General features: G+C 41.5%; 1 protein-coding gene across 2 annotated transcripts in view; it reads left to right on the forward strand.

The window, feature by feature from the left end:
• NVL (nuclear VCP like) overlaps positions 1 to 27,952 on the forward strand; it is an 89,722-nt gene that overhangs the window by 15,146 nt on the left and 46,624 nt on the right. For both annotated transcript variants that reach the window (XM_074989898.1, XM_074989899.1), the window contains exons 10-17: positions 1,726 to 1,827; positions 4,480 to 4,597; positions 5,259 to 5,403; positions 10,491 to 10,761; positions 11,808 to 12,026; positions 15,393 to 15,497; positions 16,673 to 16,735; positions 25,704 to 25,823. In XM_074989898.1, the coding sequence (XP_074845999.1) occupies positions 1,726 to 1,827; positions 4,480 to 4,597; positions 5,259 to 5,403; positions 10,491 to 10,761; positions 11,808 to 12,026; positions 15,393 to 15,497; positions 16,673 to 16,735; positions 25,704 to 25,823 (1,143 nt within the window). The remainder of the gene's footprint in view (positions 1 to 1,725; positions 1,828 to 4,479; positions 4,598 to 5,258; positions 5,404 to 10,490; positions 10,762 to 11,807; positions 12,027 to 15,392; positions 15,498 to 16,672; positions 16,736 to 25,703; positions 25,824 to 27,952) is intronic.

Raw genomic sequence — 27,952 nt, forward strand, 5'->3', positions numbered from 1 at the left:
GACAGGAGAATTTTCCAGATGTGAAGAAGTGGGTCTGTTCCGCAAAAGCTCATCACCTAATAAATTTATTTTTTGAGTCTTTAAATTGCTACAGGACTTCTCTTTTGTCTAGTGGAGATACAAACTAACACAGCTACCTCTGTGACTATTCACTGTCTTTGTGGTCATTCTGGGGATAAATGGTGGACTTTTACTGTCAAGCTTGTCCTTATATAGTAAACTCTTTCATGTCCTGCAGCCATGGGACTGTCAGGTTTCTGGATGTTCAAATATTCTGGATAATAGAGAGTTATACCTAACAATGCCTAACACTACAGAAAAACAAGATTACATATTAATAAACAAACAAAAATGCGTGCAGAGTACTTTATTTACCAACAAGAGTAGCACTGTACACTGTAAACTGATACTGTATTTGCTGTATTTATTTGTATTTACTTTCGCTATACTATACTTATGGAAAAGTAATTAAAATTTACTTACAGTTAAAAGGCTTGTTATTTGAGAGTTCTGGATAATGGAATGCTGGATATGAAAGAGTTTGCCGTAATGTCTTTTATTTTTAATGCTATGTTTGCTTAAATGGCTGTCGATTATGTAAATTGGAAATTATACATAAAAAAAAACTGTTGGCGCACAGCTTTCTTCAGAATGCAACTTGCAGGCTATTATTGCATAAAGTTGATAGATTCTTTTGGAATTAAATCTTGGGTATACTTAGCCTATGCAAACAAATATTACACTGTAAGCAGGGGTATAACTCTATCACCTGCTTGTCTGGTATGCACTAGTTGTTGGTGTGGAACCTGCTGATGCATACTAACAGTTCCTTTGTGTGATTGGGTGTGTTTCCATTTCAAAACTTGCTAATGAGCCATTAGGCTGGGTCTACACAACAGAGTTGTGTTGGAAGAAGTTACTGTCAGGACATATTCCTGACAGACCTGATCCACACCTAATAGAGGCTTCCCCTGTCGACGCCTTCTGTCAATGCCCTCTGTTGACAGAGAGCAGCCAGGCTGCCCAGCCCTCTGTCAACAGAACAGCCAACCGGAAGCATTGCAAATTGGGGCTGCCCAGTGAATCAGAAGCCTGTTGACAGAGGGCCCCTCTGAGCATTTGCACTATTTTGTTGTAGACAGAATCTGTTGACAGAGGGGTTATGCCTCGAACTCACCCTCAAAAACTGCTATGTTCTGTCAACAGTTTCTCAGCAGAACGCATTTGTACTGTCGACGTTCCATGAGTTTTGTCGACAAAAGCCTATAGAATGCACATGGACACACAGTGCTCAGGAAGCTAATATTGGGTAGATTACTCTCAAGTTTGCCATGAACTAATAATTGTTGTTGACAAGTCCTCTGTCAGTTTGCTACAGAAATCAGTATTCCTCATAGTGTATAGACTAATGTCTGATTTAAATGTTCTTTAATCAATAGCAGGGTAATTAAGCTGTTAAAATGGGAAAACGGAGACCTGGGTTCTGTTCCCAGCTCTGTTCATTTGGTTAAGTGCCTCCGATCATCTAAAAATAGGGATGTTGCATATGGTTTTTAAAGCACTTTAAAAACTTCTCTTTAAAGGCTCTCCATAATTGTAAAGTATTATGATAACATAAATTATATAAATATCAGTTCTAGGGGACTTATTCAAAGAAAATCCTGTGAAGAGGATGTGTTTTTGAAGTTAGAGATTTCATAATTGCGTTCTTTGCATTTATTCTAGGAACTCGAACTGCCGATGCTTAAAGTAGCTGCTACTGAAATTGTATCAGGAGTGTCTGGGGAGTCTGAACAGAAACTGAGAGAGTTGTTTGAACAAGCTGTGGTGAGACCAGAGAGCTAAGCTAATATATTGCTTGCTCCTTTCTCTTCATAAAACCTTTTAATATTCCCTTTCTGCTACTGCAATTTGAATTTAAGTTTAGATTTGTATTACTGTAGAACCTAAGATTCTCAGTCATGGATGGGACCCTGTTGCCCTAGGTATGTAAAAACAAAGCAACAGAAAGTCCCTTCCCCAAAGAACCTTCAGTGTAAATATAAAATTTATCATACAATGTTTAACCTATAGGTCACCAAGTTAAGGAATATAAAATGCTATATAAAATATATATGCTATATAAAATGCTTAGCTTTTGTATATACTGGAGTAATTTTACTACTCTGTGGTCTTGTCTAACACCTCTCCCCCAGTCAGTCTACCCTATGCAGCTTAAGCTACGTGTGTATTATAACTGAAGTTGCCGTACCCACTATGGCATCTTACATGCAGGGTTTGCTCTTCTATTATTTCTGGCTACTCTTCTCATCCTGGTGTAGAACAAGAGTCAATGGGAGAACACTCAGAGATCGATTTATCATGTCTAAGCAGATGCAATAAATGGATGGCTAGTGCATCAATTACTGCAGTGTTGATCCTGTGTGTAGTGGAGATAAGTCCTATATTGCTTAAGACATTGATCTCTTCACTAGGTTTGTGAATTTAGATACATTAGTGATATTGGTGTGAAATAAGAAATTGCAGACAATGATCTAGGAATGTAAGAAAAATGTTAGCATTAGATCTTCTCATACCTGCATAGTCTTAAATACACAAGACTGTACTCATCCAAATTAATAGTATTAACTGCCTAAAATCAGATAAAATTGGCTGAAATGGACATTAGGTTAGTAGTGATCAAACACTGATCTAAGAGTATTTTAGTCTGTCTAGTTGTTAATGATAAAGTGAAACAGAAGGGTTTGAAGGTATACTATTTAATAAAAATCAGTTTTAAGTGAATCTTGCTATAATTCCGTAGGTCTTGCCTATCTGCCTTTTGAGACTGCTTGTTTTTCCATTTCCATTCCCCACCATCACCGCTATTTTGAGGCCTCAAAACATATTCGCTGATCTTCTTCATGAGATTCAGAGAAAGTAAGGATTGTGAAGTCATGTTAGTTTCTGTCCCAGAATGAATCTGAGCTGTTTTGAATTTAAAAAGCCATTATTGCGAACAATAAGGAAATAAGAACCAAAATCATGGTATAAAATGGATAATGTGTGGGTTTTTTTTTAATTACAACATTCCTTGTTTTTAAAATGATCTGACCCTTCATTGTCAGAATTAACTTTCTCAATGGAATTTATTGCATGAAGCATGCTTTTACTTTTTTTTATTTTAGCCCACTTAGATTTAATATCTTAAATTTGCTTTTTCGGTGGCTCTTGGTATCAACAAAAGACTTTTTTATTCTAGCATATACCATGTGGCTGTGCTATAATACCTGTATAGCAAAATCATTCTCTTTCTGTACCAAAAGTGCTGATAAACTCAGAGAAATAAAACAGGAGCGGCTAGGTGGCGCACATGCTGCACTGGCTTGACAGCTTTCAGGGCATGCTTTTAAACTCTGCCTGTCTGGAGGAAAAGGTGTTTGCAGACCTTAGTGGAGAAGTTTCTCTGTGTTTCCCTGTAGCATAGTTTTTTTAGGATTAGTTAATATTTAAATACACTGTTGAATCAAAGTGCTTCCTTTTATTAGAGGTAAGTGCTTCCCTTTATTAGCAGTGTTGCTTCATGAACATGGAGTTCATTAAATGAAATGTCACAGAAATCTATTATGATTTATGTGCTCCCTGTTTTTTTAGCTCTTTGAACCTGATCCGGTTCTGCTAGTAATCAGAGTCGGCAAATGGTTTCTATTATCGTGCACATCTTCCGTCTTTGTCCGTTGTGTGGTTGCATGTTTTAGCTCTACAGATTATACAGTAGGGGTCAGCAACCTGTCAGAGATGGAGTGGTGAAATTTGACGTTTTGACCTCTACTTACGGACCAAGTGCCAGTGATACTTTTTAAAGTCACTAATAGTCCTTACAACAGCTTCGTTAATAAATAAAGATTCAGAGCTTTACCATTTAGGTAGCAGTTGGTAGCGTTAGCTGGTCTTTTGTTAATCCTCCGGCGACATGGCTTTGAGAAAGGTCCCTGCTGTCTGGGGGGAGGAGAGGCAGAGCTGAGTTCCTTCCTTGTGTGCCGATGAAAATCTGCTTGCATGCCGCTCATGGCATGCGTGCGGGCGGTTGCTGACCCCTGTTCTACAGCATTAGTGACATCTTGCCAAATTAATAAATAAATACCTCAACTTCGTTCTTGGCTTGAATATTTTCAAATCAGCAAAAATTTGCAGCAGTGCAGTGAGTGTCTATTGAAGACATAGAACAACATAAAGTACATTTAAAAAAACTCAAGCTTTTGTTTTCTGATTACCTCAGCCCTATGAACAGTTTCATAGTATGTTTGACATAGTCAGTTATAGAGAATAAAGAGAAAATGGGTGTAATGGGGAGTGAAGCAGGCTGGGTAGTTGGTGAGAGTATGTGACAGCGCTTGCAGTAATGTATATTTTAAGCTTTGAAATGAGAAATCCACTTTTCTTAAATTATTTGCATGCTATGTATATCTGTAGTGATTACGGTGGTGTTCTTGTTCCTAGTCCAATGCACCATGCATCCTTTTCATAGATGAGATTGATGCAATCACTCCAAAAAGAGAAGTTGCATCGAAAGACATGGAGCGGAGAATTGTCGCCCAGCTTTTAACCTGTATGGATGGTCAGTGTCAGCAATGACATCATTATACTTTATTTCTAATTACGCTCTTCCTTCCTTTGAAGTCCAGTTTTGTTTTGTTATTTTTTACTTGTTTAAAATTAGACTTAAATTGTCCATTTTTGGTAGCTGAAGATCCCGAAGCATTTAACATGTTTCTGCTTTATTAGATGTCCCATCACAGATTCAGTGGGCCACTCTTCGCTTTTTGTGGATATGGTGGCATTAACTTCCTGTTCTGTCTTGCAGTGTTGCTATATGCTCTTAACGGTTGACACATTTTATCCTAAATGCAGCTTCTTTTCAGTGCGAAGGGAAATTATCCCTGAATGTTGTCCGTTTACAAGTCAATTCATACAGTACTCTTGAAACCTTTGTAGTGTTATATAAACATTGTTCTAGAAAAGTGGTCCGTAAGTGATGTTTCAAGTGCTTGAGATTGTGTAAAACATAAGCTATTGCTAATGGAAGTAAAGATATGTACCTATTTCTTGTGGTTAAAAGAGAAGCAACTGTTTTATATAACACTTATGGTTTCCCAACTATGACCACTAGAAAATATGTTTTTGGAACATATAGTTAAGAAGAGTAACATAAACGGTGAGGCTCCAACAGGAAGAGTCAGCTCTTTTCTGAGTATTTGTTTACTGCCTTCCATTTTCAGACCTGAATAATATGACTTCCAGTGCTCAGATCCTAGTCATTGGAGCTACTAACAGACCAGACTCGCTGGACCCAGCGTTGAGGCGCGCTGGAAGATTTGACAGAGAAATTTGCCTAGGGATTCCTGATGAAGCAGCTAGAGAGAGGTATGTCTTAGAACCGTGTTTCTGAACAAGAGGTATTGTGTACCTGGGGGTACCCCAACGTCTTCCAGGGCATACATCAACTTATTTAGATATTTGCCTAGTTTTACAACAGGTTACACAAAAACACTAGTAAAGTCAGTGCAATTTTAAAGTTCATTCAGACAATGACTTGTTTCTACTGCTTCATATGCCATATGCAGTATTCCACTTGCAATTCACTTTTTTGTAATAAGATGGTCGAAAGTCAGCAAATTTTCAGTAATAATCTGTGATATTTTGCATGATTTTGTAAGTAAATAGTTTTTAAGTGAGGTGTAACTTGGTGTATGCAAAACAAATCTGACTCCACAAAAGGGTACAGTGATCTAGAAAGGTTGAATGGCTCTTTTTTCAAAGCCTCAGATTACTTTATGACCATATTTCTCAACCTTTAGGGAAATCTGGGGGTACTTAATTAAAAAAAGGTTAAGAAATACTGTCTTAGTAGGCCAAGGCTTCTGTTAAGTAAAATTGTTTCAAATTAGTGGACAGTTAAGGACAAATGTGTAGCACACATAGCCAGGCTGGGCAATCTAGTGGAGAATGGGTAATGGTATGTATATCGCTGTGCTATCTGCCCAATTCAGAGTTGTTTCCTTGTGGATCTGGGAAGGTCTGTAGCTTACAGTATATATTTGTTCAGCATTCTCTCCTTAAATCTCTTTATTCACCTCCCATGGTTCTAGGGACAACTGCACATTAGATTCTTTTTAGTACCTCTTGATTGGATCCCTGAGGTTACAGGCTGCTTCTAATTGTAGTTGAACTGTGTGGTTCGACTCATGCTTAGAGTGGATCTCTAGGCTGCATCTGCTTTTATCTTAGTTGTGTTACTGCAATAGGCCCACTTGTGCTTGACACCTATAAATCCTTTCATTCTGGGAGCTTGTGACCAGTGAGTTGATCAAAGCAATTCACAAACAGTGTCTTCAAAACAAAGATTATTGATTAATTTTCCAACCATGCAAAGCCTGTAGAGAGAAGCTCAGTAACTCCTGGCATGTATGCCAAGAGCTGCATGTGAGCCAGTTTTCCCTGGCACACAGGCAGGAGCTCAGCCCATCCCTCCTCCCTACACAGCTCCCCACAGTGGCTGCCTGACAAGCTCTTGAACCGGAAATAATGAATCTCAAATCATTAACATTGCTTTTACCCTCTTTATACTCTCCCTCACCCCACTCCCTGCCACTTTGCTGCCATGACACTCAAATTCTGGGTCATCAAAGGGAGTAGTGGGTGTGGGAGGGTGCTTCCCCAATGTTTTCCAAAAGAGGGGTTTTTACCTGTGCAGCAGCACACAGACTTCAATTTGCAAACTTCCTCCTGGCCCTGCTCCCCGCCTCTTTTGCCCTACCTCTCTGCTGCAGTGATCTAAGCAGCTTTTCCTTACATATCCATAAAGCCCTGACTTGCAAACTCTTTGGAAGTGAGATTTTTTGCAATTTCAGGATCAGAGGAAGAAAACCAAAGGCTCTCTGGTGACAGGCTGGTTAAATCCCCCTGACCTCTTTCTCCCTGAATTCAAACGCAGCCATGAAACAACCAAAATACATTCAATTTAAAGAAGCTGGGGCTCCAGCCTCTATAAATGCAGCCAGATGCCTACATGAACTGCTGCTCCCCTCATTATCCATTTATGAGTGGCCAGCAATGCCTCGCTCTGTACGCCTTAAGCTTGGAAGAAATCTCACTCACTTTCTTCTTGCAGTGCCACAAAGCCTTTTTCCTGTTCCAGCCTTTCACATTCTCCCAACATGAGAATGCTACCGGTAGCATCAAGACTCCCACTCTTCACACATCTGATCGCTCTGCTTGGTGCTCTCTTTGGAAATCCTGTCTCTTTCCCCTCCTCTAGAAACAGATTTCTTACATTTCATCATCCTACATAGCTTGAGCAGAAGTTAAATGCTTACTTTTCCTGGAGAATAGCAAGCACAACTGACACTGAATTACCCTTTTTTTTTAGTTTTATTTGTTTGTCTTTAAAGTGCTACTGGACTGGTTTTTTGTTTTGAATTACCCTTGAAACTCTTCAGATATTGTATAAGCAGGAACTTGACGCTTGGATCTGAAGTTCCTTTTAGTGTTATTCCCCTTCCAAAGGTATGATTGTGGGAGGGGAAGAATCCCATATTTTAAGCGTAAACTTTTTTTTCCTAAGCATTACTTGCTGGGACGTTTTTAGCACCAACCATGGCTCCCTGCCTCGGGGCAACAGCAGCTCTGCACCCTGGGCCTCTGGGGCTCCCCACCCAGGGCCACTGGTGGCTCTGCAACTTGGGCAAGGGTTTGAGTTCAATCATCTTGGATTAGTAAGTAAATTGCCCATAAATATTGGTGCATTTTTTTAAAAGGATGGAAAAATCACCCTTATGCGTAGGAGGATGACAACAGGTTAAAAGAGTAAAGTTAAAAATGACACGTCTTGTCTGGGTTTCGTTTAACGTACAGTGAACCCATTACATAGAGGGAATGTTTCCAAGTGATTACTATGTGGCTAGTGCTGTTTGTTTAGGCCCAGTTATTCTGAAGATGTTGCTATGCCATATGATTTTGTTTGCTCATACAGGTCTTTGTACAAATATGAAATCTATTTGCACGCACATGTTAGACAGCTTTCATACCCACTTCTAATCATCCACATATGTAATCTTTACTGTCTAGGAATATGCTTTTATTACCTTTTAAATGAAGGAATGATGGTGCTTAGGTCACAGAGTGACAGTCACTGTTACGTCTATACCTCAAAGCTTTTCCCTCTCCTGAACCATTGTCAAATGAGCCAAAAAAAGCAGAAAATATATTTTGATGCCACTAAAAAGTCAAACTAAAAATGTTAAACCATACAGAATTTTAATGGTTATTTAATAAATTGTTCCATTCAGAGCATTAGCATAGTTCCAGCAGCTTGGATAAATGATGCTTAGATCGAATAGTAGGTATTTTTTTTAATTTAAAAGGGCACTAAATGGTGGATTTAATTTCTGTGCATTGTGATGGCTTTTAATATTTCCTGATTGAAATAGTGCTTTGATATTTGTAAAAATAAGGTTAGCTTCCTCCCCTCTCCCGATTTTTCTATTACTGGAAGATAATACGTCCTTGAAAGATTTGTATATTTTTTAGTCTTATCAGCATCCTTTCCAGTTCTCAGGGGAAAGAAATTGTTTAACCTCTGACATGGAGAATGCTCTAGCAGGGAGAAAAAGTATCCAAGTTGTGATCATTTTTTTTTAATGTAAAGGGAAGAACATTATTGAATTTGTGATTTGAGTTATATCATCTTGGATTAGTAAATAAATTTTATTGCTTGGTAGAATTCACAAGCATCAGCCAGAGCAACATTCTAGAAATTCATTACAGGTACTATTGCTCTGCTCCTTCTGTGTCTCTCTCTGCTGTATCTCTTTTTCTTGAACACTTTTATTCTCCTAGAGAAGTGCTCTGATCCTGCTCCATGCTTAGATTATATATTTTTAAGGCTGGGCCTTAAATTAGAACTTTATACTCATGTTCTGCCAAAAGAAACTAAAGAACGAAACAGGTACAGTGCAATCAGATATTATCATATGCAGGAAAGTACACCAAATAATCCTTTGAGTGGGTGGCATCCCAGTTGAGTAACCTAGCTGCAACATCTTCTGACTGTTCAGATATAATATTGGTTTGTTTAGGTCTTTAAAAAAAGATCAGTAAAAATAGTGTATTATAACAGATGTTCAGCAAAACTCCTGGGTTAGGGCTACACTGAGCTATAGTGCCAGCAGCTTAATACAAATAAGTGGTCTCGAAATTCAAATAGATGCTCGTTTCCATCACCTTAGCTGTGTCTACACGTGCATGCTACTTCGAAGTAGCGGCACTAACTTCGAAATAGCGCCCGTCAGGCTACACGTGTTGGGCGCTATTTCGATGTTAACATCGACGTTAAGCGGCGAGACGTCGAAGCCGCTAACCCCATGAGGGGATAGGAATAGCGCCCTACTTCGACATTCAACGTCGAAGTAGGGACCGTGTAGTCATTGTGCGTCCTGCAACATCGAAATTGCGGGGTCCTCCATGGCGGCCATCAGCTGAGGGGTTGAGAGACGCTCTCTCTCCAGCCCCTGCGGGGCTCTATGGTCACCGAGTGCAGCAGCCCTTAGCCCAGGGCTTCTGGCTGCTGCTGCGGCAGCTGGGGATCCATGCTGCATGCACAGGGTCTGCAACCAGTTGTCGGCTCTGTGGATCTTGTGTTGTTTAGTGCAACTGTGTCTGGGAGGGGCCCTTTAAGGGAGCGGCTTGCTGTTGAGTCCGCCCTGTGATCCTGTCTGCAGCTGTGCCTGGCACCCTTATTTCGATGTGTGCTACTGTGGCATGTAGACGTTCCCTCGCAGCGCCTATTTCGATGTGGTGCTGCGCAACGTCGGTGTTGAACGTCGACGTTGCCAGCCCTGGAGAACGTGTAGACGTTATTCATCGAAATAGCCTATTTTGATGTCACTACATCAAAATAAGCTATTTCGATGTGGCGTTCACGTGTAGACGTAGCCCTTGCTGGCAGAAAACAGGCAGTGTAGACATGGTTCTGCCAGCAAAAACCCCCTTTGTCGGCAGCCCCTTGTGCCTGGAAAAAATCAGGGATAAAGGGCTGCCGATAAAGGGGGTTTTTGCTGGCAGAACCATGCCTACACTGCTTGTTTTCTGCTGGCAGCAGCCTCTGCCAGCAGGGTGGTCTCATGTGAGTATGCAAATTAGCCATGAAAATGAGCATATATTTGCATTTTCAAGACCACTCAGTTGCATCAAGCTGCTGGCACTACGGCTCAGTGTAGCCCTAGCCTAAAGCTTCATTAATCTTTAAATGAACATGACCAGGCTAATGCTGAAGATTTCTTCTACTATATCAGTAGAAGAAATGACTCTCCAGTTGTGTGAATTATTTGGTTCTTGCACTTTTAGGATCTGTCCAGGTGCACTGAGATGATTTAAATCTCTGAGCAGAGATGTTTGCTTTCATGTTGGAGGGAAAATTGTTGCAACTTCTATCATTTTTTCCTCTTGCACAGAATTCTACAGACTTTGTGTCGAAAACTGAGGCTCCCCGAATCTTTTAATTTTCATTATTTAGCTCATATGACTCCAGGCTATGTTGGCGCTGATTTGATGGCACTTTGTCGTGAAGCAGCTATGTGTACAGTAAACAGGGTCCTGATAAAGTTGGAGGATCAGAAGTGGAAAGGTGTACAGTCTAGAGAAGCAAGGACTAAACAAAGCTTGGAGACTGGAACAGAAGCACTGGTAGAACAAGATACTACACATCCAGCACTTCCTACTAAGGTATTAATTCACTGTTGTACTCATTTCACAATTCCTTAAAGCAGCGGTTATCAACAGGTTGATTACAATCAACTGATCGCAGTGGGGAATCTTGCAGTCAGTTGGGATCTCCAACATGCAGTCAGGCTGCTGCTTAAGGCAGGCTTGCTCCCTGCCTGCCTCATAAACAGTGTGCTTTATATGCAAATGCTAGGGAGATTGTTACATCCAAAGAAATATGGATACGCATTCCCTGTCTCTTCAGAGTCTGTCTGGACCCTGATTTGCTAGATGGGGCAGTATTGAGCAATGCAAGATGCTCTGTGTCCTTAGTGTCCATTATGCCCAGAGAATGAAGATCAAACATAGGTACAGTCAGCTTGTGGCAACAAGTAGTGTGTTTGGAAACTGCATAGAGCAATTGCACGACATTAACTGCTAAACCACAGAACCTAAAAATACATTGAGTGATGTGTAGATAAGTATTGAAAACTTGTTGTAAATGACCACTGATTTTTAAGGGCTACATAGAGAGTGGCTACACAGACCCAGTGGTTGGTAGTTTATAAGCAGTAACCTTTTAAAATATATAACTAATGAATTTAGACAGATTTATTGGCAGTTTGCTCTGGAGTATCAAGATTTAAATGCGCGGTATGGAGAGAATGCTATCTGGAGGAATGTGAGAGGAAGTTTTCATTATCACTTTAGTGCTTTTTTTTTTTTTTTTTGTGCTTGTACTTTACGGTACTGAGTACCAGCACTTTACAGTACTGAGTACCAACACTTTGGCAGCCTCAGCCGCAGGATTGACTCGGGGGCAGGGAACTGGCCAAGTACTAGCTCCTTTTTTTTTTTTTTTTTTTTTTTTTATAAAAACAAAACAAAACACTGCCACTGCCCATGTTGCATCTGTCACCTTTCTCCAATGTTAAATTCACACACGCTAGCTTCAGTGACACCACATTGAACTCTGGTAGGCTTTGGCTGCGGGAGAAGCACTGTGAAAATGGTATTTGCTCTTTAAAATCTTTTCTATTCTCTCTCTTTCCTGCTGTCTTCTTCAGGGTGAATTGCAGAGGCTGCTGGATTTGCTAAAAGAGCAAGATCCCCTACCAGAAGAGCAGTTGCAGACGCTCTGCATTGAAATGAATGATTTCATTGTTGCACTGTCTTCAGTACAGCCCTCTGCCAAGAGAGAAGGCTTTGTCACAGTCCCTGATGTGACATGGGCAGATGTTGGAGCCCTGGAGGATGTTCGGGAGGAGCTCACCATGGCAATTCTGGTAGGCATTAGTCCTGTTTAAAGTCTTTTGAGGTGATACAGAGCTAATATATCTAGCCAGAAGCAAACTTGCATAATGATCCAACTTGTATGATGTTTCTTTGGGCATCTACATGGGGCCCTCTGGGTTCCATGCAAACTGGTCCTAAATTTTATGACAAAGTCCAAGATTTCTGCAGCATGCTAGTGCAGCAAATTGTAATTCTGCTGCACTCTTATTTAAAAATATAGCGCTCAGACGACTAACAAATATGAAAATAAATCATAATGCAATCAAACAGTCTGGGTTTTTTTTGCAGATGTAACTTGTTTTACGCTGTCCCTACACTGAGCTTTTGGTGTATTGTGAATTTTTGATATGATAGATAACTGCACCTGAAGTATCATGGAAGTTTTGGCAACTATGTTGGGGTAACTCTATGGAACTGGTACTTAGGTGGAATGAAAGGCAGTTTTGGTATTGTGGGATAAGTACATCAGCGGGGTGCTTCTGCTATGAAAAGACCAGCATGAAATAGTTGTCATCTTAGTGCCTGGACAGCATGCCTACATTGGGACATGACAAGGGCTCATCACCAAATTAGGCCTGCTGGTGGGATCATTAGCTTCCCCAGCTCTGGCTGAGTACTGATGGGGAGCGTGACGTGAATGCCTATCCTTGCCCCTGATGAAATGGTTAGTAAAGTTGAAATTTAACTGTGAAACAAAAAGAGGACGCCACTTGACTGAGGTGAATAAATGAGATTGCACCTCTCAGCTATTTTTTTAAAAATCTGTAAACTTGAGAAGATAGTTGCATCGATTTATACACTTTACATTTTGAAGTTTTGTCTTCCAAACAAGATGTTCTAGGAAAACATTTTACTTAGCAATTGGAATCTTACATTATTGAGCCCAGTTCTCTCCCTAGGGATGGATTTAAATGCCAGTTCCATGGCAAGGGTACATGGGTTTCTTCTACACATACATAGACTGTATCGGTGCATAGATTTTGTCCCTGGTTCCCTATATCTTTATTGAGATCCTGATAAGCAGGTCTGTGAGGCCTTGTTTTTAGAACTCTGAAAACTCTTCTGCGTCATATCTGATACTTACTGCTGTTAAAATATTCACAGTTTTATGAATGGACATATATAGCGAGCTTCTTCAGTTTGATCTCATTGTTTTTTATTAACAGAGAGGTATCCATGTTAGTCTGTACTCCATCAAAACAACGCAGCAGAAATGTAGCACTTCAAACATGAACAAAATGATTTATTCGATGATGAGCTTTTGTGGGACAGACCCATTTTGTCAGATCAATTTAATTTTCAATACAGAGTGACATTTACAAGTACACAAGACCAAAAAAAAAATAAAAAAGCAATAAAAACTGACAAATCAGATAGGATTGAAGAAAGTGGGTGAGAGGTTGGGAGGGTTGGTAATTGTCCTGTGTGAGGTAATTCCGAGTATTGAAGGAAGGGAAGCAGTCCTTGTAATGCCAGAGGTAGTTGATGTCTCTCTTCGTACCATGTGTTGAAGTGTCAAATTTGAATATGTACTCTGCCTCACAAATCTCTCATTCTAATATGTTGTTAAGTTCTTTGTGTTACAGAACACAAATTCTCAGGTCTTTAACAGAATGGCCCACTCCATTGAAGTGTTCACTGGCCAGCTTATGTGTCTTCAGTTTCTTCATGTACACACGCGGAACACATTTCCTGGATACCACAGTACAAATCACTGATGGCCACATCAACACCACCCTCTACCGGAAACCCACTGACTGCTACACTTACCTACATGCCTCCAGCTTCCATCCAACTCACACCACACTATCCATCATTTACTGTCAAGCCCTTAGATACAATCACATCTGCTGTGACCCTACTGACAGAGACCAAAAACTACAAGACCTTTATCAAGCATTTATAAAACTGAATTACCCACTGGGAGAAGTAAAAAAGCCAAATAGACAGGGCCAGGCAAATACCCAGAAACTGGCGACTTCAACATAGGTCCAAGAAGATCAACAACAGAACACCACTTGTCATCACCTATAGCCCCCAACTCAAACCCCTGCAATGCCTCATTAAAAGTCTACAACCTATTCTGGATCAGGATGCTACACTCCAGAAGGCTCTAGGGGACAGGAGTGTCTTTTTCCTTAGACAACTTCCTAACCTGAGAGAGATTCTCACCAGCAATCACAGGCTACACCACAGTAATACTAATCCCAGAACTTTTTTCCTTTCAACAAACCCTGCTGCCAACTTTGTCCACATATTTATTCTGGGGATACCATCACTGGACCTAAACATGTTAGTTACAAGATCAAAGGCACATTCTCATGCACTTCCAGCAACATAATATGTGCTATTATGTGCCAACAATTCCCTGACACTATGTACATTGGGCAGACTGGGCAAAACCTTTGCCAAAGAATAAATGAACACAGAGCAGACATCAAGAAACTCAATACACATAAGCTGGTTAGTGAACACTTCAATGGAGTGGGTCATTCTGTTAAAGACCTGAGAATTTGTGTCCTGGAACACAAAGAATTGAACAACAGATTAGAGCAAGAGATTTGTGAGTTAGAGTTCATATTCAAATTTGACACATTAACACATGATATGAACAGAGACATCAATTACCTCACGCATTACAAGGACTGCTTCCCTTCCTTTGATGCTCGTAATTATCTCAGATGGGACAATTAATATCCCCCTACCTCTCACTCCCTTCCTTCGATTCTATTTGATTTGTCAGGTTTTACTACAATATTTTTTTTGTCCTCTGTGCTTATAAATGTCAGTCTGTACTGGAAATTAAATTGACCTGATGAAGTGGGTCTGTCCCACGAAAGCTCATCACCGAATAAATCATTTTGTTAGTCTTTAAAGTGCTACATTTCTGCTGCTTTGTTTCATTGGTTTTTGGTAGTGATAAAACTGTTATGGTAAATTTATTCTGATACTTTAAAAATGATTTTGAACTGTTAAGTCTTATACCTAGATTCATTCTTTCTGCCAGTTTACTAAATTTTATTTTACAACTTATAAACATTTTGCAGATGTATTTCTCACGGCAGTTTCCTCTTCCTCTACAAGTCTTTACATATGCCCACTATGAATACTGAGTTTAAACTGCTGATTTTTAATAAAACAGTGTGGAGAGTCAATGTCTGTACTGAAATTGTGCATAAAATAGTCATTTACTCCCATGAGCCATTCCTGCTCACAGATTTCTCAGCTCTAAACATACCCATATTTTTGTTTGTTTTATTTCCATGCAGAGTTGTGCTCTTTTTGTAGCTTGCAGTTGGGCGAACATTCAGACAAGCTATTTCTGCCACTCATAACTGATTTAGATTTTGTTATAGGCACCTGTGCGGAATCCAGAGCAGTTCAAAGCTCTTGGCCTGACAGCTCCAGCTGGTGTGTTACTTGCAGGGCCTCCTGGATGTGGCAAAACGCTCCTGGCGAAGGTAGGAGTATGGTAATTCAAACCCTGCATATGACTACTGGAAGATGGGAGAGTCCTCAAGCTAGAACTGTAAAGTCCTAGAAGAGAAGTAAATGTTTTTGTAAAAATGACCATTTGGCTTCTATCAGCAAATAACTGAGTCCAGGCCATGTGGTAAGAGTTCAGCTCTTGTATTCCAACTCCTGAAGAGAGAATTACAAGCATTTCTTTGGAAGTTATGCAGTCTCTTAGTTTTGCTTAAATGGGGGGGGAACAAGACAAAGAATGAAAGATTATAAGGAAACTAGTAGAGAGAAGAAAGAAAATAGTTCATTTATAAGGCACCCATCACTGTGGAATCTTCCCTGGGGGGGAAATCAGACCTGGTTGTCAGTGCTCACTTTTCTTTACCACATACTTTCTGTTGTAAAAGCTCTTGCATGTCTGCTGGAGTGTTACATTTTTATGGCCTTCTCTCCTGTCCAGCAACCAACATTTTCAGAGCTGTTGTGTTCTGTGGTTTTGTTTTTTTTTAAAACATTGAGTGTGGCAAATGGGGTGAAATTTGTGTAGATCTCACTGGTTGTTGAGAATTATGCAGCTAGAACCTTAAAAATAGAGCTAGGCATAATTTTTCTGATGAAGCTTTTTGCCAAAAATATATGTATTGGAGTTTGAGACATTTTTGAATATGTATGGAATTTCTTAAAGCATTCCAGCCCCTCCTTCCCAAAATATCTGGAAAAATTGAAATAACTTATTTGAATTTTACTTCATTTGTTAAATAGGTTAAAAACCTTAGAAATAAAATGCTAGACCCCTGAAATGATATTATTTTTACTTTTTCGTTTCTCAAAATAAAACAACAAAAGCCTTTTGTTTTGGATAAATTCAAAACTTTAGGGATTGCTTTAGTGACGGGGTAAAGGGATTGTATATCTCCTAAAAAGTTTTGTAAATTTTGATAAAGTTTTCCGTGACGTTCTTCATTATCCTGTCCACTGAATTAAAAATAACATCCCATCTCACTACTGGCATCTGGAATCTTGCCAAAACACTCAAGGAGAGAAAAATAAATTGGATTATTTATTTATTTATTCATTTATTTATTTTACTATCATGGTTCCCTGTGGGCTTCAGAAAGTCTACTGAGGACCAGGAAGGGGAGCTGGCTATATCTAACTTTGTTTTTGATAGGCTGTGGCCAATGAGTCTGGATTGAACTTCATCTCTGTGAAAGGTCCTGAACTATTAAATATGGTAAGTGTTGCCCCTGGATTCAACTCAATTCTTCGCCAAAGCCTGGGACAAGTTAGAATACAGGTGGTCCACAACTTATGAACACATTGACTTACAACCATTCGTACTTACAACCAGCTTCCCATTAACACCATTTTACTGTACTGTAAAATATTTTCAAGTTGTGAACCATGTACGTTTAGTTTTTTGAACAGCACGGGCAGCATGGGATGAGAACTGCAGCTCAGTCATGGCGGCAGCTGACATGTTGTTTCCCTCCCCTTTCTTTTATTTTGGTTCTCAGTAGCATGTTGTGTTTGCGGTTTGACAGCGTGTTTGTTTCGTTTCTCTCACATATTTTGCCCTCACAGTATGTTCTGTGTTTGCTTGTGGTCCTCATGGCAAGTAACAGGAAAAGTGCTAGTGATAAGGGTGGTGAGAAAAGAAAGAGAAAAGCTATTAATTGAGAACAGAAAATAGCGATAATGAGGCAATATGAAGGGGGTCAAACAGTGTCATTCATGGTTGAGGCTGTTGCGGAGGAGCTGAGCAATGAAGATTTAATGGACCTGGAGGCAGAGAGGGTTGCAGAGGAAGAGAGACAAAAATCCCAATAATAATAAGAAGCAGCCCCCAAAAAATTTTGATGAAAGAAATGGCTGTAGCCTTCAGCAAAATAAATGAAGGAATGCACATGTTTGAAAAAAATGGCCCCTAATGTTGCAAGATTCTCAAAAGTGGATTGTTTAATTCAGGACGACCTGGCTTCACAGAATCATAGAATACTAGGACTGGAAGGGACCTCGAGAGGCCATCGAGTCCAGCCCCCTTCCCTCATGGCAGGACCAAGTACTGTCTAAACCATACCTGATAGACATCTATGTAACCTGTTCTTAAATATCTCCAGCAATGGAGATTCCACAACCTCCTTTGGTGATTTATTCCACTGTTTGACCACCCTGACAGTTAGGAACTTTTTCCTAATGTCCAACCTAAACCTCCCTTGCTGCAGTTTAAGTCCATTGCCTCTTGTTCTATCTGTGCTCAGAGGCCAAGAAGAACAAGTTTTCTCCCTCCTCCCTATGACACCCTTTCAGATACGTGAAAATCGCCATCATGTCCCCGCTCAATCTTCTCTTTTCCAAACTAGACAAGCCCAGTTCTTTCAGCCTTTCTTCATAGGTCACGTTCTCTAGACCTTTAATCATCAGCATCTTTCTTGAACTGTGGTGCCCGGAACTGGACACAATACTCCAGCTGAGGCCTAACCAGTGCAGAGTAGAGCAGAAGAATGATTTCTCGTGTCTTGTTCACAACACACCTGTTAATGCATCCCAGAATCATGTTGCTTTTTTTTTTTTTGCAAGAGCATCACACTGTTGACTTATATTTAGCTTGTGGTCCACTATAACCCCTAGATCCCTTTTTGCTGTAGTCATTCCTAGACAGTCTCTTCCCATTCTGTATGTGTGACACTGATTGTTCCTTCCCGAGTGGAGCACTTTACATTTGTCCTTATTAAACTTCATCCTGTTTACCTCAGTCCATTTCTCCAATTTACCCAGATCATTTTGAATTATGACCCTCCCTGTCTTCCAAAACAGTTGCAACCCCTCCCAGCTTGGTATCATCTGCAAACTTAATAAGCGTGCTTTCTATGCCAATATCTAAATCGTTGATGAAGATATTGAACAGAACCGGTCCAAAACAGACCCCTGCAGAACCCCACTTTTTATACTTTTCCAGCAGGATTGAGAACCGTTAAGACCTACTCTCTGAGTACAAGTATTGGAGGGGTAGCCGTGTTAGTCTGGATCTGTAACAGCAACGAAGGGTCCTGTGCATCAGATGGCTGAGCTCTGTAACTTTATCCTCACACACAACTATTTCAGATTTGGCGACGATATATACCTTCAAATCAGCAGCACAGCTATGGGTACCCGCATGGCCCCTCAATATGCCAATATTTTCATGGCTGACCTGGAACAGCGCTTCCTTAGCTCTTGTCCACTAACACCCCATCTCTACTTACGCTACATTGATGATATCTTCATCATCTGGACCCATGGGAAGGAGACTCTGGAGGAATTCCACCAGGACTTCTACAACTTTCACCCCAACATCAACCTCAGCCTGGAACAGTCCACACAGGAGATCCGCTTCCCGGACGCCATGGTGCTAATACACGATGGCCACATCAATACCACCCTGTACTGTCAACCCACTGACCACTACGCCTACCTTCATGCCTCCTGCTTCCATCCCAGACACACCACACGATCCATTGTCTACAGCCAAGCACTAAGATACAACTGCATTTGCTCCAACCCCTCCGACAGAGACAAACACCTACAGGATTTCTACCAAGCATTCTTGAAACTGCAATACCCACCTGAGGAAGTGAAAAAACAGATCAACAGAGCCAGACGTGTGCCACGAAGCCTCTTATTACAGGACAAGCCCAAGAGAGAAACCAACTGAACACCACTAACCATCACCTACGGTCCTCAGCTAAAACCTCTACAGCTCATCATCAGGGATTTACAACCCAGCCTGGACAATGATCCCCCACTTTCACAGGCCTTGGGAGGCAGACCAGTCCTTGCCCACAGACAACCTGCCAACCTGAAGCAAATCCTAACCAGCAACTATACACCGCACCACAGTCACTAACTCAGGGACCCATCCATGTAACAAACCTCGTTGCAAGCTCTGCCCACATATCTACACCAGCAACACCACTACAGGACCTAACCAGATCAGCCACACCACCATGGGTTCATTCAGCTGCACATCTACCAATATAATTTATGCCATCACGTGCCAGCAATGTCCCTCTGCTATATACATCGGACAAACTGGACTGTCTCTACGTAAAAGAATAAACGCACACAAATCAGATATCAGAAATGGCAATATACAAAAACCCGTAGGAGAACACTTCAATCTCCCAGGCCACACAGTAGCAGACTTAAAAGTAGCTATCCTACAGCAAAGAAATTTCAGGACCAGACTCTAAAGAGAAATTTCTGAGCTACAATTCATCTGCAAATTCGACGCCCTCAGCTCTGGCTTAAACAAAGACTGCGAATGGCTGGCTAAATACAGAAGCAGCTTCCCCTCCCTTGGTGTTCACGCCTCCAGATCAACTGCTGGTAGTAAGCCTCAGCCTTGCTGACTGAGCTAACCTTGTTTATCCCCACCCTTGCTCTGGCTTATTTATACCTGGCCCTGCAGATTTCCAAGACCAGCATCTGATGAAGTGAGTCTGTGCTCACGAAAGCTCATGCTCAAAACTTTTCTGTTAGTCTATAAGGTGCCACAGGACCCTTCGTCTCTGAGTACAGTTATTCAGCCAGTTATGCACCCACCTTATAGTAGCCTCATCTAAGTTGTATTTGCCTAATTTATTGATAAGAATATCATGTGATACCGTATCAAATGCTTTACTAAAGTCTAGGTATACCACATCTACCGCTTCTCCCCTATCCACAAGGCTTAGTATCCTATCAAAGAAAGCTATCAGATTGGTTTGACATGATTTGTTCTTTACAAATCCATTCTGGCTGTTCCCTATCACCTTACCACCTTCCAAGTGCTTGCAGATGATTTCTTTAATTACCTGCTCCATTATTTTTCCTGGCACAGAAGTTAAACTGGCTGGTCTGTAGTTTCCTGGGTTATCCTTATGCCCCTTTTTATAGATGGGCACTATATTTGCCCTTTTCCAGTCTAATGGAGTCTCTCCTGTCTCCCATGATTTTCCAAAAATGATAACTAAAGGCTCAGATACCTCCTCTGTCAGCTCCTTGAGTATTCTAGGATGCATTTCATCAGGCCCTAGTGACTTGCAGACATCTAATTTTTCAAAGTGATTTTTAACTTGTTCCTTTTTTATTTCAACTTCTAACCCTACCTCTTTCCCACTAGTATTCAGTGTGTTGGGCATTCCTTCATCAGACTACTCAGTGAAGACCGAAACAAAGAAGTAATTAAGTATCTGTGCCATTTCCAAGTTCCCTGTTACTGTTTCTCCCTCCTCACTGAGCAATCGCCCTACCCCTATCCCTAGTCTTCCTCTGGTTTCTAATGTATTTATAAAAAGCCTTCTTGTTTCCCTTTATGCCTGTAGCTAGTTTGAACTCATTTTATGCCTTAACCTTTCTAATCTTGCTCCTGCATTCTTGTGTTGTTTGCCTATATTTATCCTTTGTAATTTGTCCTTGTTTCCATTTTTTATATGATTCCTTTTTTATTTTGAGATCATGCAAAATCTCCTGGTTAAGCCAAGGCAGATTTTTGCCATATTTTCTGTCTAAGGATAGCTTGCTTTTGGGCTCTTAATAATGTCCCTTTGAAAAACTGCCAACTCTCCTCAGCTGTTTTTCCCCCTCAGTTTTGTTTCCCTTGGGACCTTACCTTCCAGTTCTCTGAGTTTACCAAAATCTGCCCCCTTGAAATCCATTATCTCTATTTTGCTGTTTTTCCTTCTATCCTTCCTTAGAATTGCGGACTCTATGATTTCATGATCACTTTCACCCAAGCTGCCTTCCACTTTCAAATTCTCAACCAACTCCTACCAATTTGTTAAAATCAAATCTAGAACAGCTTCCCCCCAGTAGCTTTTTCAACCTTTTGGAATAAAATATTGTCTCCAATGCAGTCCAAGAACTTATTGGATAGTCTGTGCCCTGCTGTGTTAGTTTCCCAACATATATCTGGATAGTTGAAGTCCCCCATCACCACCAAATCCTGGGCCCTGCATGATTTGGTTAGTTGTTTTAAAAAAAGCCTCATCCACCTCTTCCACCTGCGTAGGCAGCCTGTAGTAGACCCCTAGCAGGACATCACCCTTGTTTTTTACCCCTCTTAGTCTAACCCAGAGACTCTCAAGACGTCCATCTCCTATGTCTATCTCCACCTCAGTCCACGTGTGTACATTTTTAATATATAAGGCAACCCCGCCTCCTTTTCTTCCATCTGTCCTTCCTAAGCAGGCTGTACCCTTCAGTACCAACATACCAATCATGTATATTAGCCCACCAAGTTTCTGTGATGCCAAAAATGTCATAGTTGTATTTATTTATTAGCACTTCTAGTTCTTCCTGCTTATTACCCATACTTCCTGCATTTGTATATAGGCCTCTAAGATATTGATTTGATCTTGCCTCCCTGTTTTGCCCTGACCCTCTCTTTACTCTGACATTGTTGCCCATGCTCCCTCTCATTTCCAACCCATCTCCCAGGTTTCCATGTTCTCCACTTCCCTGTAGGCTTTGCTTCCCTGTCCCCGTTGAACCTAGTTTAATGCCCTCCTCACTAGGTAAGCCAGTCTGTGTCCAAATATGGTCTTTCCCCTCCTTGAAAGGTGAACGCCATCTCTGCCTAGCAGTCCTTCCTGAAATAGCATCCTGTGGTCGAGGAAACCAAAGCCTTCCTGGCGACACCATCTTCGAAGTCAGGCATTCACCTCTAGGGTGCACCTGTCTCTGTCTGGGCCCCTACCACTGTCAGGCAGGATTGAGAAGAATACCACCTGTGCCCCAAACTCCCTCACCCATGCCCCCAGAGCCCTGAAGTCACTCTTGACCTGCTCAGTGTCACACCTCACAGTATCATTAGTGCCCACATGGATGAGAAGCCTGGGATAGTAGTCAGAGGGCCGGATAATCCATAACATCTCGGACACGGGCCCCCGGCAGGCAGCATACCTCCCGAGATGAAATGTCAGGGTGACAGATGGGTGCTCTGTCCCTCTCAGAAGAGAGTCCCCGATCACCACTACTCTACGTTTCCTCCTCACACTGGTGGCAGCAGACTTCCCAGCCTTGGGGGTGTGAGGCTTCTCCTCTGCTGTATGGGGTAGTTCTTTGTCTCCTGTATCAAGTACAGCATAACGGTTTCCTAGTACCACGGTGGAAGGGTTCTGAGCAGCCCGAAGTAAGAAGCTGCCAATGTCCACCCTGATCTATCTATCTCCTCCACCAGTGGTTTATCAGCCATCCTGTGTACTGGGACAGTTACCTCAGCTGTCTCCCCATGAACACTATCCAGGAACTGCTTGAAGAGTCGGATACTCCTCAACCTAGCTACTTCTTCCTGTAGTTCTCCCGCCTGCTGCCTGAGAGATTCCACCAGTAGGCACCTTTCACACTGGATGGTCCCCCCCCTCCCCAGCCTGGATATCAGTAAGTGGGAATTGCAAGCCACAGTCCCTGCAAAGCCACACCAGGATCTGGATAGAGGCATCCATGGTCAGGCAGTCTGTGTGGCTACAGGCACAGGTGGAGGAGACAGTAGTAGTGCTGGCACAGGTGTTGCGGGTCTTCCTAACCATCGTAGGCTGCCCTCTGTCAAACTCCCTCCCAAACTTCCTCTTAAACTCCCCTGTCTGCAGCTCCCTGTCCTCCCGCAAAGCCAGGCACCCCCAGCCCCCCATCTTCCTCCTCCCCCCCAAACCCACACTCATTCTCATTTGCAGAAGGCAGCTAGCTCCACGTGGGTCTTTGCTGGTTGCCTGCTTTTATAGCGGCTGAGCTACGTTACCCACTTAAAATGGCAGGGGCTGAGAGCCAGAAGCAAAGGCCGGATCTTTCTTCAGGTGAGGGGAATGATGGTGGGGAGCTGTGTTGCCTCGCAACCCCCCTGGGATTTTTTCACGCCCCCCCACAGTTTGGGAAACCATGAGTGTAGCTCTTAACTGCTTATCAGTACAGATGAAATAGAAATCAGAAACTGTGGATTTGATCATTTTTCCTGGTCTTCCTCAAGTCTGCTAACAATGTGCACTTTGGCAGGGAGAGAGGAACCCACCATATTGGGGATCCTTGTCCCCTTAAGTGCAAAGAGAAACTGTTCTGACTCCTTAACTCTGTGAGTTTTGAATGCAACACATGACAATGGTAAATGAACATGTTTGCAAAATGAAACATCACTTCAGAACTGTTAGCCGATGGCCAAGGATGTTTGGTGAGGTGCCAGCTATGCCCGTTTTATACCATCCATGACTTTAACCGCTAGGACTCACTGTCCCTTCGCGGCGGGCAGCCCGGGCCAGGCTGACGGATGCCCCAAGGTCCTAAACACCCGTGACTTTAACTGCTAGAGCTCAGAGCCCCTTCGCAGTGGGCAGTCAACACTGACTGACAGGTGCCCCAATGGCAGCACTAAGAGCCTTTCCACACCCGTGACTTTAACCGCTAGGACGCACTGTCCCTTCACGGCGGGCAGTCAGGATTGACTGACAGGCACCCCAAGAGTTTGCCCCATGGAGGCAGCACAACTCAACGCTAGGCTCTTAGTACTCTCACCTAATGGCCAGGCTTTATAGCCAAAACGGCTGAGGTTCTTTAATTGTGTTGGCTGCTTTACAGTAACCCAGGGAAACAAGTCAGGCTTATGCACAAACGGTTACCAAAATTTATTATACTAGATTCTAATCATGTGGTTACAAAATTACTAGTGCCTACTTATTCAAATGTATAGATGTTACACACACAAACAAGTTACAAAACTGAAGTCACGATCCCAAAGAAAGAGAAACAAAGTATAGAGCTCTATTTCAAAATATGTGTACACTAAAGATAGGAGATCAGGTGTGGGTGCTTCTTACCCTCCTTGCATCTCTCGATTCCAGCGGTGCCAAGCCAGGATCAGTCACTCAATTCCGCAGAAAGACGAATAAGGGACAAGGCTTAGGGACCCTTTTAGCTGCAGAAGCCTTGGGAGGCTGTCACTTATCTCACCAGCAGATAGATAGTGAAAAGCACTCAAAAATCATGGTGCTGTAGGTCCCATACTTATACCTCTGTAGTCCTTTATTCTCTTTCTCCTTTCTTATGCCAAATTGGGGCTGGTCTGTCTGGGTGACACCAGCTCTCACAAGAGTAGTTTACACTTGCAAGGGAGAGAAACAATAAGTTTCGACTACTGGACATTACTTTTATTAGGGTAAATATCTTTCCCGTCTGAAATGTAAGTGTGTGTGCATCATGTCATCAGTAGGGGCTAAGAGCCATGTCTGTCACAGCTCCTCTGCCTGCTGTGAGCCTAATCGTTGTATATGTTCCCAGAGGCACATTGTAGCAGCACACCTGTGCTTTCTCGCAGCTTCAAAGGCTGTGCTGGAATTTACGTTAAGTGCCCCTTGTTTTCCCAGCAATGCTGGTCTGAGAGGGGGCTGGCTGACTGGCTACAAGAACTTGAACAATTTTTTTGCAAGTAATGACTGTTTTGAATGAGTGTTACTTCTATTTCAATTATTCATTTTTATAACTACAATATGAACTTCACATGAGACAAATCTATGGATGACTTTGATAACTCAAATAATGTGACTGGCTGAAGATGCACAATGGTTGTAGTGAAGAATGTAACCATTAATTTTTAGTCAAAATGCCTCTGATACCCCTTTTTGAAAAAGGGGAATTCTTGCCTCTTTGGCACTGAAACTGTGTTGCATGAAACATCTTACCAAATGTCAGCATGTGTAACTGTGAGACAACCCAAATATAACCAGTTCAGATATAAATTTGATCCCAATTTACAAAAAAAAAAGTCATGAGAAACATAAAATATGTAAAAGGATGTTACAAAGACGAGGAAGAAAAAATATTTTCTGTGACCTCTGATGATGAGAGAAGAAGCAACAGGCTTAAATTGCAGCAAGGGAAGTTTAGGTTGTACATTAGGTTAAACACTGAAATAAATTGCCTAAGGAGGTCATGGAATCTACATAATTGGAAATATTTGAGAACAGGTTAGATAAACATCTGCCAGGGATGATCTCAGTGGTGCCTGGTCCTGCCATGACTAGAGGGGACTGGACATGATGACCTTCCAGTCCTAGTATTCTGTGAGTTGATGAAATGGAGTGAAATTGCAAGCATGTGGCCCTTCGTCCCCTAAAATTATGGGATAATTGGTGTTGTAGGGCAAAAGGTAGATGTCTCACATAGTTGTATTCAGTTTTATATCTTGCTTATTTCAGTATGTTGGTGAAAGTGAGCGTGCTGTACGTCAGGTATTCCAGCGAGCCAGAAATTCAGCCCCTTGTGTTATATTCTTCGATGAAGTTGATGCTTTGTGCCCTCGGAGATCAGACCGTGAGGTGAGTCTGAAAATATTTGTACAAGTAACTTCACTTGGTTGTGGGTTTCAGAATGGGGAAGGTGTTTTGTAATGATTTGTGTCTCATTGGCCCCTTCATCACAAACCACTCACTAGAGATTCCATGTAAACTTTTTGTCTCCTGGGATTAATAATTCTGTTGCAGGGTTACCACAAATTTAAGATGAAGTTAAACATGCAGCCATCAAATATGTTATTGGGTATGATACCTACTTTTGCTTATATCTGGACTCATAGGTGTATGCAGATGGCCCCATGATGATTATAAAAAATTCTTCCAGTTGAAATAGGCTAATTTAAGAGTCACAATATCTCCTGTGAGTGGAAAGCCATAATGGAAAATAGGGTGCATTTTAGCTCAATAACTAACTTAAGATCAGAGGGGTAGCCATGTTAGTCTGTATCTTCAAAAACAACAAGAAGTCCTGTGGCAATTTATAGACGAACAGATTTATTGGAGCATAAGCTTTTGTGGGCAATGACCCATTTCTTTAGCTACATGCATCTGACGAAGTAGGTCTTTGCCCATGAAAGCCAATGCTCCAATAAATCTGTTCGTCGATAAGGTGCTACAGGACTTCTCATTGTTTTAACTGAAGATCAAATCATCAGCCTGCCCTCCCCCCTACCCTTACAGTAATAATGAAAACAGAAGCTCCTTAGTGTCATATATGCTGAGTCTATGCTGGCACATTCAATCAAGGAAATGTTTTATATCAGGAGCAGAGTGGGGTTCGTAGCCTTCCTAGATCCATCTTTAGTGGAAGACCCCCTCTACTCTGAATGCCTTGTGGAAGAGAATCATTGTCTACAACTAGAATTAAGTCTTGTTTTAAATCATTGGTGTAGCTGTACTATCACAAATCCCTGTGTATACAAAGGAAGTTGCAGTTTGCATTGGTGGCGCTAACTCTTGCTTGAAACCTGGGTGAGTTTCACCCATGCAAATTGCAGCCTTTTTCATATATGCTACAGTAGCTATACCAACTTGAAACTGGGCGATTTCAAGTATAGAATACACATTTATTTGGATGAACATACATATTGCTGTATTGATGTTCAAACATGTAGCCCCTTTAAAATTGTCTGTAGCTGTCTGTAGCCTTTGTGACTTTTTTGTAGTCATGGAGTCACTGTACCTGTGAAGTCATTGGTGGATTGAGTAGAGTGCAACTCTTTCCTATGGATAGGCCGGGTGAAATTTGAGTAACTTGCCTCTGAGTGCCCTGCTTTTACCCCACTTTCAGAAAGTGCAGAGATTTATAATGTTGCAAAGCACAGCCAGGCTGATCCATTCCTACCAGGCCATGTGCTGCGCATTCCGTAGGACATATATTGGGGGACCAAGTCAATGTAAACACCATGGGCTTAATTCACCACTTTGTTATTCCAGTTTTTACATTGGTGTAGCTTCAGTGAAATCACATCAGCACAACACTGGAGTGTAATATAGTAGTGAATCAGAGCCCAGTTCTGTGTAGTTCTTCAGGATTTTAAAACTCCCTGTCCTACAGTGATAAGCTAAAGGAAGCTGGTTCTATATTGGCTATGTTCCAGTATCAAAGCAACAATTCTTGTGGTTCATTGTTGGATTTCCTATGATCTTAGAAGTTTCCATTTGGTCGTTATGATCATTGTGTACAGTGAACCCCCATTATGCACAATTTTGACTTGCGCTTAACTTGCTTTTACTTGCTCGTGTGCTGGTAGTTTCCCGGCTTCCGCAACCCTCATAACGGGAGCACAACCCTCGCGTAACTTGGGAGTCTGCTGTATTTCTTCCATTTTATTTGATTATTATGGTTTTTAGTGTTTAATTTCTAAGTAAAATAATAAATGTTAATACAACCAAACATGCATCTGCCAAACTTCCAAACACTCTCCGCTTGTAATTGAGACCTAGTCCTCTAGCTCCCATTTACCCTGTCTCTTGAGCTATTCTTCCCTTGTTATGACTTTACTTACGTTTGTCTGCCAATGCAGGAAAATGTCTAGCCATTGCTCTTAGCCTAACTTGCATGAAAAGTAAAGGTCAATAGGATTCAGCTGTTTTAAGAGAGACTTAAAAGTCTGCTATCTCTAATACAAGATCTTGGAGAGGGATTCTGA

This window comes from Carettochelys insculpta, chromosome 3 (genome assembly GCF_033958435.1).
Source record: "Carettochelys insculpta isolate YL-2023 chromosome 3, ASM3395843v1, whole genome shotgun sequence".
Classification (NCBI taxonomy): Eukaryota; Metazoa; Chordata; order Testudines; family Carettochelyidae; genus Carettochelys; species Carettochelys insculpta.